General features: G+C 39.8%; 1 protein-coding gene across 2 annotated transcripts in view; it reads left to right on the top strand.

The window, feature by feature from the left end:
• Window positions 1-2007: 2007 nt before the first annotated feature.
• The window catches only part of tulp3 (TUB like protein 3), a 38085-nt gene continuing 25092 nt past the window's right edge, over window positions 2008-15000 (top strand). The window contains exons 1-2 of one of the 2 annotated variants that reach the window (XM_051691527.1): window positions 2008-2085; window positions 14875-14928. In XM_051691527.1, the coding sequence (XP_051547487.1) occupies window positions 14921-14928 (8 nt within the window). In that variant the 5' untranslated portion in view covers window positions 2008-2085; window positions 14875-14920. Of the gene's footprint in view, window positions 2086-5422; window positions 5508-14874; window positions 14929-15000 lie in introns of those variants that run through there. The other variant, XM_051691526.1, reaches the window with a different exon arrangement.

The following is a 15000-nucleotide window of genomic DNA, read 5'->3' on the forward strand; positions in this document are numbered from 1 at the left end:
GAGTGAATCTCACAAAGAACATATTTCGGGGTCACATTTTACCCCAAATTCAAAAGAACAAAATAAGAAATTATATTTTGCATGAAGCACCATTTCGCATTGTGACATTATTTTCATGATGGTCAAGCATCTACGATTTGAATTACCATCAAATATCTGTGCAATTGAATCGGATGTGTAATTATTCAGGTAGCTAACTGTAAACATCAACTTTTACTATCTCGCTCCATGACACTAGTTGACCTGAAAGACTGTAGAAGAAGGCAGTTTACGGCAATGCTCAATATAGCGCCCCTTGTGTTAAAGCGGAGAACACAACACTTACCTGAATTGCGTAATTAATTGCCGCCCCCCCCCACAAGATGCCGCCCTTGGCAACTGCCCATGTCGCCCATGCCTAAATCCGCCACTGTCGTCACACCAAACGCTGAGCTTGACTCCACATCGGCGTGATTGAGAGCTTAAGGCAAATTAGTGGATCACACAACGATGTGAAGTCTCTATAGGAAAAGACAAAAATTAGATCTCGCTTGAATCAGCAGCACGAAACATACATCGTGATCAGTTTTGTGAATGAATGACTCTTATGAGTCGGTTCTTTTGAATCTATAGCGCGAAACATACAGCACAACCAGTGTAGCCTGATTTCAGAATGAATGACTCTTATGAGTCGGTTCTTTTGAATCTATAGCGCGAAACATACAGTGTGACCAGTGTAGCCTGATTCCTGAACGAATGATTCTTATGAGTCGGTTCTTTTGAATCTATAGCACAAAACATACAGTGTGACCAGTACAGCCTGATTCCTGAACGAATGACTCTTATGAGTCGGTTCTTTTGAATCTATAGCGCGAAACATACAGCACAACCAGTGTAGCCTTATTTCAGAATGAATGACTCGTATGAGTCGGTTCTTTTGCATCTATAGTGCAAAACATACAGCACAACCAGTGTAGCCTGATTTCAGAATGAATGACTCGTATGAGTCGGTTCTTTTGCATCTATAGTGCAAAACATACAGCACAACCAGTGTAGCCTGATTTCAGAATGAATGACTCGTATGAGTCGGTTCTTTTGCATCTATAGTGCAAAACATACAGCACAACCAGTGTAGCCTGATTTCAGAATGAATGACTCGTATGAGTCGGTTCCTTTGAATCTATAGTGCAAAACATACAGCACAACCAGTGTAGCCTGATTTCAGAATGAATGACTCTTATGAGTCGGTTCTTTTGAATCTACAGCTCGAAACATACAGCACAACCAGTGTATCCTGATTTCAGAATGAATGACTCTTATGAGTCGGTTCTTTTGAATCTACAGCTCGAAACATACAGCACAACCAGTGTAGCCTGATTTCAGAATGAATGACTCTTATGAGTCGGTTCTTTTGAATCTATAGCACAAAACATATAGTGCTACCTCCTGAATGAATGACTTTTATCAGCCGCATCTTTTTAGTAAACAACTTACTGTAATGCAAGGCATTCATTTCGTCAGTCACTTGGCTTTTATAGTTTACAAATAATTTTTGCCCAAAAGTACTAAAATAATTGATAATGGAACCACTGAGGAATCAGTATTGTCCCAAATGTCTAGCTCTCACTCTGTTGGTTTATGTTTGTTGCCTTTAGCTATTCCATCACAGCTTTCAACAAAGCTATTTTTGTAGGCCGACCAATTATGTGTCCAAATCTGAAAATAGTGAAATGGAATCATAACAATGTTCCCATGGTGTTTGTTGGGATATTCTGTGATGAACTTCCTGTTTATGTTTTTGTGTGTCAAAGCAGGTTTGTTTGCGGAGGCCGCTGGTCTGAGAATAGTTTTCGGTTGTTTCATCAAAACTATCTGTATAAATACTTTTGTGCGTATGAACAAACCGCTGTGTTTTTGACCGTGCAACCCTGTCCACCTTCATGTCTTCTCTCATGTCCTCTCAGTTCTAGTTCTGTGGACACACTCTTGACCCAAATGTCCCTCGGTCACTGAATGAGGGTGCTGCTGCATTCAGAAAATACCTACTCTGCAGATCCCTGGTGTGCAACTATTCTGGACTGTCTTTCAAGCAATATGTGTTGACAGGTAAATGCAAAAAAAGTTGATCTTCAGATTGGTAATCCAGGTGTTGCATTGGACCCATCTAAAAGTATAAAGTCGGTTTAAAGTAAAGGCATTTAAACAATGAGAACAGTTCAGCACTATCTAATAGATCAAGAAAACATCAGACACGGACTGTCGTGTTGTCACTCACAAAATTGCCTCATTCTTCTGAGTAGCTTACTTTAAAATTGTATGCAATATACAGTATACTCTGCGCATCATGCAGTACACCTGCACACCATTCTAAGCTGTTATTCTAACATGCCAACGGTAGGGGGCGTACACTTCCATTATTGTGTGAGCAAAAGCCTAGTGACTTTAATTTTACTTGTTCAGAATGAATGCTTACGTAGCTGGATAAATCATATGCAGTATTTTGTAAGATACAAAATTTAGTTGGTATTTTCCACGCTTTGTCCCAATATACATTACACCAAATAAAGAAGACCAAAAAAACATCTTGCTGCAGGAAATGAAACAGAACAAAGAGCATTCCTTATGACCTTACTGCTACAATGATGTTTTAAAACATCAACATTATCAATATAAATATGCTCACAAAAATAATCAATGTTGATTTCCACTGAACCAGAGTTCCTTAACCCTTATGCACTGTTCATCAATAAATCACGTTCCAGTTGTTCCCGGTCAAAAGTGACCGGAAACAATAAACGTGTAATTCTTTTAATTGTTATGAAATAAATGTAACAACTCTAAATTAAATAATGTAAAAACACTATTTAGGGGTATTTAGACCTTTTTTATTTTATTTACTAATTTATTTACCTACAGTTGTGCTCAAAAGTTTGCACACCCTGGCAGAAATTGTGAAAAAAAACTGTCTTTTATGTAAGGACAGTGATCATATGAAGCCATTTATTATCACATAGTTGTTTGGCTCCTTTTTAAATCATAATGATGACAGAAATCACCCAAATGGCCCTGATCAAAAGTTTACATACCCTTGAATGTTTGGCCTTGTTACAGACACACAAGGTGACACACACAGGTTTAAATGGCAATTAAAGGGTAATTTCCCACACCTGTGGCTTTTTAAATTGCAGTTAGTGTCTGTGTATAAATAGTCAATGAGTTTGTTAGCTCTCACGTGGATGCACTGAGCAGGCTAGATACTGAGCCATGGGGAGCAGAAAAGAACTGTCAAAAGACCTGCGTAACAAGGTAATGGAACTTTATAAAGATGGAAAAGGATATAAAAAGATATCCAAAGCCTTGAAAATGCCAGTCAGCACTGTTCAATCACTTATTAAGAAGTGGAAAATTCGGGGATCTCTTGATACCAAGCCAAGGTCAGGTAGACCAAGAAAGATTTCAGCCACAACTGCCAGAAGAATTGTTCGGGATACAAAGAAAAACCCACAGGTCACCTCAGGAGAAATACAGGCTGATCTGGAAAAAGATGGTGTGGTTGTTTCAAGGAGCACAATACGACGATACTTGAACAAAAATGAGCTGCATGGTCGAGTTGCCAGAAAGAAGCCTTTACTGCACCAATGCCACAAAAAAGCCCGGTTACAATATGCCCGACAACACCTTGACACACCTCACAGCTTCTGGCACACTGTAATTTGGAGTGATGAGACCAAAATAGAGCTTTATGGTCACAACTATAAGCGCTATGTTTGGAGAGGGGTCAACAAGGCCTATAGTGAAAAGAATACCATCACCACTGTGAAGCATGGTGGTGGCTCACTGATGTTTTGGGGGTGTGTGAGCTGAACGGGGAATCTTGTGAAAATTGATGGCAAGATGAATGCAGCATGTTATCAGAAAATACCGGCAGACAATTTGCATTCTTCTGCACGAAAGCTGCGCATGGGACGCTCTTGAACTTTCCAGCACGACAGTGACCCTAAGCACAAGGCCAAGTTGACCCTCCAGTGGTTACAGCAGAAAAAGGTGAAGGTTCTGGAGTGGCCATCACAGTCTCCTGACCTTAATATCATCGAGCCACTCTGGGGAGATCTCAAACGTGCGGTTCATGCAAGACAACCAAAGACTTTGCATGACCTGGAGGCATTTTGCCAAGACGAATGGGCAGCTATACCGCCTGCAAGAATTTGGGGCCTCATAGACAACTATTACAAAAGACTGCACGCTGTCATTGATGCTAAAGGGGCAATACACAGTATTAAGAACTAAGGGTATGCAGACTTTTGAACAGGGGTCATTTCATTTTTTTCTTTGTTGCCATGTTTTGTTTTATGATTGTGCCATTCTGTTATAACCTACAGTTGAATATGAATCCCATAAGAAATAAAATAAATGTGTTTTGCCTGCTCACTCATGTTTTCTTTAAAAATGGTACATGGGTATGCAAACTTTTGAGCACAACTGTATAAATGTAAACATGATCAAAGACTACTTTTGTCAAAGTTTAGCATTTTGTTTGATTTGTTTGAGGTTATTTTTGTCAGTTTTTGCATACCTGAAATGAGTAGAATAACAAGTAGTAACCTAATTTATCCCTTGTTGTAACAAGATGAATGTGTGTGTGTGTGTGTGTGTGTGTGTGTTTGTTCAGCATTGTAGATGAGTTATGGTCTCTTCAATTCATTTTGGTGTGTGTGTGTTCTGCATTGTGGCTGATTAATTTTTTTGTGTGTGTGTTTTTTGTTGTTGTTGACAAATAATAAAAAAAATGTGTTCTGTTTTATAGTCTAACCAGTTCAGTTTTGTGTGTGTGTGTGTGCGTGTGTGTGTTTGCACTCTTGATGTTTGGTAGTCTCAAATCGCATTGAGGCTGTTTTTTAAATTTTATATAATAAATAATGAAAAGTAAAACAAATCTGTGTTTTTTAGTGTTTCCCATTCATTTCCTATGGCGGTCACTTTTGACCGGGGACAGTACAAGTGTAACTTTTTTTTGTCAACCACTTAGACTGATCGAATCCACTCTAATTTCTTTGTGTGTGTTCAGATATCAAATGGAAGAAAAGTCACCAAGTCTCGTACCTGTTAGATAAAGGAAACCAGTTTTATTGAAGAAACAAAATTGATTTTGGTCATCAGTGCATGGGGGTTAAAAGTAACCACACTCTTTGGAACTGCTTCGAAAACAATAGCGAAATCTCTTGGTTTAACAGGTAATTGGAATTTTTTAAGACATTCAGTGTAAGACAACAAATAGCCTTACTAAAATAATCCCTTCACTGAACCAAGTATGACAGAACAGTGATTTGTTTTTAAATAGTAAGTCTTTGTTGTTCAATGGAGGATTCGGCTTATGAGCCATCGAGCGCCCCCTGGAGGAAGATCCGTGTATGTGCGCCAGACCGCGCATGCGCATACTCGTCACCTCCGCTGCGGGTTTTGCGCACAGGGACGCGGCGACAGCGGAGGAATCCATAGCAACGGCGGATAAACATGAGTTACTACAGCAGGTAAGACACACCGATGGAAACACAATTCCCATAAATGATCCAAAAGTGTCCTGTTGGGAGCTGTGTGTGTTGTGTGTATGTTTATACGTGTTTTTCTTAACTTTTGTGTGTGTTTCTGTGGGTCCTGTTGCGTCTCGTGCTGCTGTAACATCGAAGCTAAAAACACAACACATGCAGATTCGGAAAATAACAGCAAACCAACATCAAAACAGAGGAACTATGAACACAAAAGAGACAAATGGAGAAAACGAGAGAATTAGTGTGTGAATTCAACGCAATCAGTTGTATTTAATGGGGTGTAACGGCACAGCAGCAGTTAGCTGGATGATAACAGGGAAAACACATGAAAAACAGACATTGTGCTTTAAATTAATGATGATAAATGACCCATCTGTCAACTGATTTGCATCAAACCCTATCAAATATCAAAGGATCATTTTAATCCCGATGAACAGTTATCTTTGATCATACAGACTGTCAAAAGCAACATCATACATGCACTCAAACGTGTTGATCATTTGTGACGATTATCGATAGTTATGATCAATAAATTCAAACCAGGCAGTGAGGATTTCTGTATAAAAATCATTATAAAAATTATATTCTGAAATTTTAACAGCACAATAGATATTCATGTGCTCCACCTTGAATATAAAGACTGTAAATATTTCATGTTTTATTTTAGATTTTTAAAGTATTTTTTGGTTAATTACCGCAACTTATCATTACTGAAACATGTATCAGTACCTTAAGAATTAAGACATATGAACAATTATTAAATGCCAAATCTGATAATGGACACTCAAAAAAATATTTAAGCTTATTTTTAAGATTTACACATTTCAGTTGAATTGAACTGTGTAATCTTTAGCCAAATTAAATGAATAAAACGTAAAGCACTGATGTTTTTAATATAATCTAGTTAAAGATTACTCGATTTAATTTGATGGAAATTTGGTATGAAATTGAAATATGTAAATGTTAAAAATATTTTTGAGTATATCCTTGGATCAACCGTTAGGCATGAAGTTGTTAAAAATATTAGGATTCATCTGAAAAATATATATAAAAAAAAAACAAGGTGCGAATTTGGTTGGTGTGCTTCGCTAAAGTGATAAATAGTTTTTTTGTTTTGGATTTTCTCCCCATTTTGGAATGCCCAATTCCCAATGCGCTCTAAGTCCTTGTGGTGGTGTAGTGACTCGCCTCAATCCGGGTGGCGGAGGACGAATCTCAGTTGCCTCCACGTCTGAGACCGTCAATGCGCGCATCTTATCACGTGACTTGTTGAGCGCATTACCGCGGAGACGTAGCTCGTGTGGAGGCTTCACGCTATTCTCCGCAGCATCCACACACAACTCACCACGCGCCCCACCGAGAGCGAGAACCACATTATAGTGACCACGAGGAGGTTACCCCATGTGACTCTACCCTCCCTAGCAACCGCGCCAATGTGGTTGCTTAGGAGTCCAGGCTGGACTCACTCAGCACGCCCTCCAGGAGCGATAGTCAGCGTCAATACTCGCTGAGCTACCCAGGCCCCCAAATAGTTTATTTTTAATCATATTTGGTGAGTAACGAGAGGCTTTATAAAATGTTGACAAGTAAACCCGTTCACACTGAAAGCGGTGCGAAAAAGCAAGACTAATTGCCGACAAATGGCCCATTCATATTAAAGTGCCGCAAATACTTGCGGTTAGCACATCCACGGCTTTACAATAGGTGGCGCTGATCAACACTCAACTTTATTCCGGCACGGTAAGTGGCACAACGCACATTTCAGCTGGTCCGCCCAAGTTAAATTTGATTTATTTATTTATTTAAAACAAATTTTTTTAAATACTTGGCTTATCTGAACACGCTCCAGAAAGTGTTTTCAAGAAATGTCTATATGTCTTGATTATAATGTTATAATGTCGTAATGTTGATGAATTCATTTCGACTCGTCTCTCCTTTTGTTTTAAAAAAAAAAAAGGTGAGCAAAATGCAAGTTACAGTGAGGCACTTACAATGGAAGTGAATTATTTGGAATTATGTAGACTGACTTTCCTAATGTATCTGCTGTGACAGCGGTGTGCATGTGTTTCAGCGGAGCTCTTTGACTGTCCTTGATGCTGTTCTGAGTCGATTGTGTGTTTGGCAAACCAGAGTCATTTTCGACATCAGTTCTCAGTTTCTTGTGTATGTTTATTGCTCTAAACAACACAGCTGTCTAACCACATACGCTCCATTCCCATGATGCTGGAAATCTGTGTGGTTTCGGCTGATGCACACCGACAGGAAGTAGTTTGAACTTATCTGCTTTAAAGCACAGTGTTCATCTAAAAACACCTGACGTAGTTTTCTTACTAGGCTTGCAATTGCATGTGTGTGTCTCATAGATCTTGCTTTTTGATAAAAAAAGAGACCTCTATTTTTATGAAGTACTGTCACAAATGCCGAAAATGGTCCATCCACTCCTGGTCTGTGGGCTGGACCTGATGAATGAGTCTGATAGTGTTATTATGGTGTAATTAGGGTCTGTTCAGTCGCCATTAGATGAATGTGGAGTTTCAGTACAACCTGCAATTTCAGTCATTATCACTGAACGCAAGGCCGAGCTGTGAGAGGAAAAAACACACTGTAATGAGATGATTGTGGTTTGCATTTATAGCAGATGCCTGTGCACCAAAGCTGCTTTCAAAACATGCATCATCATATGAGTCAGAAAGTCTGTGTTTTTCAGTACTTGTTTAAAGCTGCAGTACGGTACTTTGGGCTCTCTAGTGACATCTGTGGTTAAAACCTAAAACTGCAAGCAACTAGCAGAGGAACATTTTACGTGAGTTGTGATTCGGCACTGCTCTTCTGGCGGATGAATCTCATGGTTTGAGGACATTTGATGTGCTATTTTCATGTTGATATTATGTTATTCGTTTAAACATTTATAACCAAGATATTGCTTACTTTGAGGAAGATAAACAACACTCTTAATTACATATTTTAATATGATGAATATGATTTTATTCCGCAGCTTAACAGTTGTTGGTCACGCTTCCTCAACACTCACGTGAGTCGCGACTGCTGGACCTTCCTTCTGAGCTTATGGACGTGACGTAAACACGCAAATCCAGTTGACGGCTCTAAATAAAAATCATTATTGTAGGCTTACTGTAGTGAATCGGGGTGGACAAGGACAGGGTTTTAAACATGGATTTTTATGTACTCACTCAACAATGAACTGTTAATCTTTGAAGTTCAAGTTTCTTTCAAGTTTCAGAACTCAAAACTTAGTTGAAAAGAGCATCTTTTGAAACTAACCTGCCAGAAATCAGAAATAAATGGCCACATTTACACGTCAATAGAGTGCAACAGCGCCCGCCCACTTTTCAGCCGCCTTGGTTCCGGTCGTATTTTTCCAATAGGGATTTCATAAAAACCTTCATAGAAGAGTTGTGCGCCATGAATCAAACCAACCAGCTCTGTGTTGAATCATAACATTACAAACTTTGATTTGAAGCAAAAAAAGTGTTTGAAAATCAGACAAAGGGACAAAGGTACAAGACTGTGTGTTTAAAGGAGACTCGTCCATCCTTTAAAAACAGCAGAAATTTAGGTTCCAGTGAGACACTTACAATGAAAGTCAATGGGGCCAATTTTTGGATGGTTTAAAGGCAGAAATGTGAAGTTTATGTAAGGAATAATTGACGACGGACCGTTGAATTGTTCAAAAATAATGCACACCCATGGTGGTAATGCAGTCACGATGGGTGTGCGTTATTTTTAAACAATTTAACGGGTCGGAGTCAGTTATTCCGCTTATACCACGGTTACCACACCTTAAGACATCGTTCAGGGTTTTATCTCAAGACATTTTCTTATGAGAGGAACTACTTTCTTCCGCCACAGATTCAGCATTCTGCTTTAATACGGTCTGAGCCTTCGTTGCTAATTCGAAAACGTCACTTCAGAACTAGCAACGGAGGATTGCGCTGCTTTACTGGAGGACTTACTGGAGTAACAAGTTAGTGCATTTGTGCATGTGTGTGTGCGTTAGTGCGTGTGTGTGCGTTAGTGCGTGTGTGCGTGTTAGTGCGTTTGTGCGTGTGTTAGTGCATTTGTGTGTGTTTGTTTGTGCGTGTGTGTGTGTTTGTTTGTGCGTGTGTGTGTGTTAGTGCGTTTGTGCATGTGTGTGTGTGTTAGTGCGTTTGTGCATGTGTGTGTGCGTTAGTGCGTGTGTGTGCGTTAGTGCGTGTGTGCGTGTTAGTGCGTTTGTGCTTGTGTGTGTCTTAGTGCGTTTGTGCGTGTTTTAGTGCGTTTGTGCATGTGGTTAGTGCGTTTGTGCGTGTGTGTGTTAGTGCGTTTGTGCATGTGTGTGTGTGTTAGTGCTTTTTGTGTATATGTGTGTTTGTGCGTGTGTTTGTTGGGCGTTTGTGCATGTGTGTGTGTGTGTGTGTGTGTGTGTGTGTTAGTGCGTTTGTGTGTGTGTCGTTCGTGCGTGTGCATGTGTGTGTGTGCTAGTGCGTTTGTGCATGTGTTAGTGCGTTTGTGTGTGTGTGTGTGTGTGTGTTAGTGCATTTGTGTGTGTGTGTGTTAGTGCGTTTGTGCATGTGTGTGTGTTTTAGTGTGTTTGTGCGTACGTGTGTGTGTTTGTGCGTATGTGTTTGTGTGTGTGTGTTAGTGCGTTTGTGCATGTGTGTGTGTTATTGTGTTTGTGTGTATGTGTGTGTGTTAGTGCATTTGTGTGTGTGTGTGTGTGTGTGTGTGTGTGTTAGTGCGTTTGTGCACGTGTGTGTGAGTTTGTATTTGAGGGATCGAAAGAGAGAAACTGAAAAAATGAGATATCTTTCTTCTGGGATTACCTTTTTTTGTTGCAGCTCTCGTCATAAGTAACATCGCTTCAAAATTGCCAAGATGCATGTCGCCATATTCCCGTTGTAAACCTTAATAACTTTTTCATCCCCACTGAGATGCAGGAGTGCGCTGACATGATGACTCTGTTTTTCTCTCACGAGTATGTTTGGGCCTTAAGTGTGTGCGTTACACATATAATGTCTGCGTGTCCATGAGTGTGAGAGTGTGTGTGTGTGAGAGGGGGAGCACGAGGGTTTTTCACACAGATATTTCAGATAATATAGAAACTGTTGTGTATTGATCAAGTGTATCTAGCTTTGATACAGCTCAAGCCTTCGTTGCTAATTTAGAAAACGTCAAGTTAGAACTAGCAACGGAGGATGCGCTGCTTTTCAGCATAGGAGTAAAAAGGTAGTGTGCGCGCGTGCGTGCGTATGATTGTGTGTAAGTGCAGGGGAGACGAGGGAGCGCGAGTGCTCTTTTTAACCGAAATTGAAATAAATGTAGGATAATTTAGACATTGTTTTGATGTTCTTAACCGATTTACTTTAACCAATGACTTTGTATTAATTGGTTATTTTGTTGTAGTAGCCTGTAGGACTCAACAGACCTGTGGTATAAAATTGTATAAAAGCACTTACGTTAATTCTTTTGTTAAAATTAGTGTATTATTGATCTGTAAAGTTGTTTAAATCGTCATTTTAGGGTTTACGGTGTTATGTTGTCATGGCAACAAAGTTGTAAAATTGTCTATAACTTTCCACAGATGCGGTTAGTAAGTGATTTTATCACAGTAAAATCATGTTAACACACATATTGTTTATGTCTTGTGTCTATACTTTTGAAACAGTGAGTATTTTAATGTTTACAGATTATTGACCCCATTGACTTCCATTGTAAGTGTCTCACTGGAGGGACGAGTCGAAATTGATTTTTGTGGTTATCAACATTATGCCACAAATGCCGTCGATTGAACTTGTGTTGAACCCGGAATATTCCTCTAACACTACAGGAATGAACTACAATCCCATGAAGCATTGCAAATGATTTAATTGAGTGAGAAACATGGAAATATATAAAACTATTGACTTAAAGTTGTTGATTATAAGTATAGAAACAATATATTTTAATTTGATTGCAAAGTATTCAGATATAAACAAACATAAAAGTAGTTTGAGACAGTGTCATTATAGTTTTGGATTTTTTATTTAGTTTTTATTTCTATTTTATATTAAATTTGTCATTTAGTTTAGTTAGTTTAGTTTTCGTTAGTTTTCTCAGTGTTTTTTAGTTTCAGTTTTACAGCTGCCAAAGCTGAGCGTTTACTGGTGTAATTTAAAAAGTCTAACATCATTATGTTTCTCTGGGCAGTCTTGTGTTACGTCTGTCTAGTGGTGTTTTCATGTTTAATGTGGATTGTAAATGTATCAAATTGTATAATATAGGATGAATATTGTTAAGGTGGCAAAGGACATTTAAGCTCGATCCACAGTGTATCCATATGCATTTAATTAAATGATTATAAATCATTACTAAACAAATCTTTGGGGAGAAAACTATTAAAGGGACAGTTCACCCAAAAATGAAAATTCTCTCATCATTTACTCGCCCTCATGACATCCCAGATGTGTATGACTTTCTTTCTTCTGCAGAACACAAATGAAGATTTTTAGAAGAATATTTCAGCTCTGTAGGTCCATACAATGCAAGTGAATGGTGACCAGAACTTTGAAGCTCAAAACGCACATAAAGGCAGCATAAAAGTTATCCATACGACTCCAGTGGTTTAATCCATGTCTTCAGAAGTGATATGATAGGTGTAGGTGAGAAACAGATCAATATTTAAGTCCTTTTTTACTGTAAATCTTGACTTCAGCTGTCTCCTTGGCAATCATGATTTCAAGCTCGATTATATTTCCCAGCGCCATCTAGCGCTCTGCGAACTGTACTAGTAAGTGTAATCGAGCTTGAAATCATGATTGTTCCTGTAGACCGTAATTGCAAGATGTGCAGTGAAAAAGGAGTTACATTTTGGTCTGTTCTCACCCAAAACAGATTAGATCACTTCAGAAATCATGGATTAAACCACTTATGGATGACTTTTATGCTGCCTTTACGTGCTTTTTGGAGCTTCAAAGTTCTGGTCACCATTCACTTGTATTGTATGGACCTACAGGGCTGATACATTCTTCTGAAAATCTCCATTTGTGTTCTGCAGAATAAAGTAAGTCATACACATCTGGGATGGCGTGAGGGTGAGTAAATGATGAGAGAATTTTCACTTTTGGGTGAACTGTTCCTTAATCTTTTTGAGGTTTTTGAGAGCGTAGGCAGAGCAGTTCCCCTATGGAAAAAATGTATGTGGATTTTCACTTCTTGAACCAGACTGTTGTGAGAAACTTGACCGTTGTATGCAGTTGTTTTGAACAGACTCAACTGTGAGACTGACCCGTGTAGTTTAGGCTGGCAGTGTTCATTTGAGGAAGTGTTTATACTTCAGAGGTGTATCAGTTCCTCACTGCACACCAAACGCTCAGTGGCATCCTGCTTTCCAAAGGGCATCTGTGGGGTGTTGTTGCCATAGTAACCAGCATGCGTCTACCATGCGTGTGCTCCCTCATGACCTAAGCACAGGTAGAGATGCCCGAAACACACACACATATACACACTCGACATGGAGACAGTGAAGAGCTCTTCTCAGCCCTCTTACAGCCGCTGGTCATACAGGTACACACACACACACTTACACACACACACACACACTCACACACACACACACACACACACAGAGGTTTTCTGGTCAACTGAAACTAGCAAGTTGAAAGTTTTTCAGGTTTTGTGTATATTTGAATAAGATGTGAGTAGTTTGGATTCATTCGAGGTCAGTCTTCCTCTGTTTTACCAGTTGTTTGGGTTTGAGGTTTGTTTGCAGTGATTAAATTGACAGTCTCTTTGTCTTAAAGGGATATTCTGAATTCTGTACAAGTTGAACTCAATCGACAGCATTTGTGCCATAATGTTGATTACAACAAAAAGTAATATTGGGGGGTCTGGGTAGCTCAGCGAGTATTGATGCTGACTGTCACCCCTGGAGTCACGAGTTCAAATCAAGGGCGTGCTGAGTGACTCCAGCCAGGTCTCCTTAGCAACCAAATTGGCCCGGTTGCTAGGGAGTGTAGAGTCACATGGGGTAAACTTCTCGTGGTCGTGATTAGTGGTTCTCGCTCTCAGTGGGGTGTGTGGTAAGTTGTGTGTGGATCGTGGAGAGTAGCATGAGCCTCCACATGCTGTGAGTCTCCGTGGTGTCATGCACAACGAGTCACATGATAAGATGCGCGGATTAACGGTCTCAGAAGCGGAGGCAACTGAGACTTGTCCTCCACCACCCGGATTGAGGTGAGTAACCGCGCCACCACGAGGACCTACTAAGTAGTGGGAATTGGGCATTCCAAATTGGGAGAAAAGGGGATTAAAAAAATAATAAAAAGTAATTTCGCCAAGATTAGACGTGGTTCTAAAACATCTTACCACAATGACGTAATTCTCAGGAAAATAGCAAACTGCGCTTTGTGCCACTTCATTGACATACTATACACCCACAGTTTGTGCGCACACACCCACAGATCGCGCAAACACTCCCTCCCACACCCAATTGTGTTGGCACGGAAATGAGATAAGGCGTAGCCCACAGTTGTAGCGCTGCACTTTGCATGCTCATGAAAATAGACCCCATAATCGCACCTGATAACAGGCGCATGTAACGGCTAGAAATAGCATTAGATTTGCAAATAATAAAAAATGTTTTGCATTAGAACCATTTAATCTGCGCAAACTCACTTCAAAACACCAGCGAGTGTTTGAGCTAACTCCCGATTGCGATCATATGTGGATTCTGGTGATGAATCGTGATTGACAGCTGATGCTCGCTTATATTGTCTTTGCATGATTTTGAAAATAAACATGAATTATAATTCTCTCTAAAGAAATGCGAATGACTAAATATAAAAAACTAGGACATCTCTACCTGTGTTAGCTTTGGGACTTTCAGCTCTCGTCTGTTGAAATTCTATAGTTCTAGCGCCACTGGCGTAATTGCATATTTGCCTTTCTGCATGAGCGCCATATATATATAGACAGACACTGTATGAGCTGAAGGTTGATGTTTGTGTTGTGTGAACTCCACTGAGACCTTCAAACCCACAGAGAAACTGAAGTTTCCATTCATCATTCACACTTTCCTCACTGTTGAGGTCTCTGTGTGGATAAACATTATTATAAGTGCATTATTTACCTTTAATTGCTTTCGTTTCCTCAATGAGATCTTTCTTTCTTTAATGCTGGTAACCAGACAGTTTGTGTTTCATCTTACCTCAGTCACACACTCTGAGCATGAAACATTCATACAGGTGCATTTTACAACACCGACGCACACCTGCATGTGTCTGTGAGGTGAGAACACCTTCATCACCGGTGTACTGACCGCTTCTCTTGTGTTTCTCATCCGTGTCTGTCTGTTACCGCCATGGAAATGAAGACCGTCGAGTTCGTCCAGTTTCACGTCCAGCTTCACGTCCACCGCCATGACCAGGTGAGGTAACACACACACACACACACACACACTCACACACACATGTTGGTGCAGCTATCATTATGAGGACTC

The sequence above is a fragment of the Myxocyprinus asiaticus genome, chromosome 47 (genome assembly GCF_019703515.2).
Source record: "Myxocyprinus asiaticus isolate MX2 ecotype Aquarium Trade chromosome 47, UBuf_Myxa_2, whole genome shotgun sequence".
In the NCBI taxonomy this organism is placed as follows: Eukaryota; Metazoa; Chordata; class Actinopteri; order Cypriniformes; family Catostomidae; genus Myxocyprinus; species Myxocyprinus asiaticus.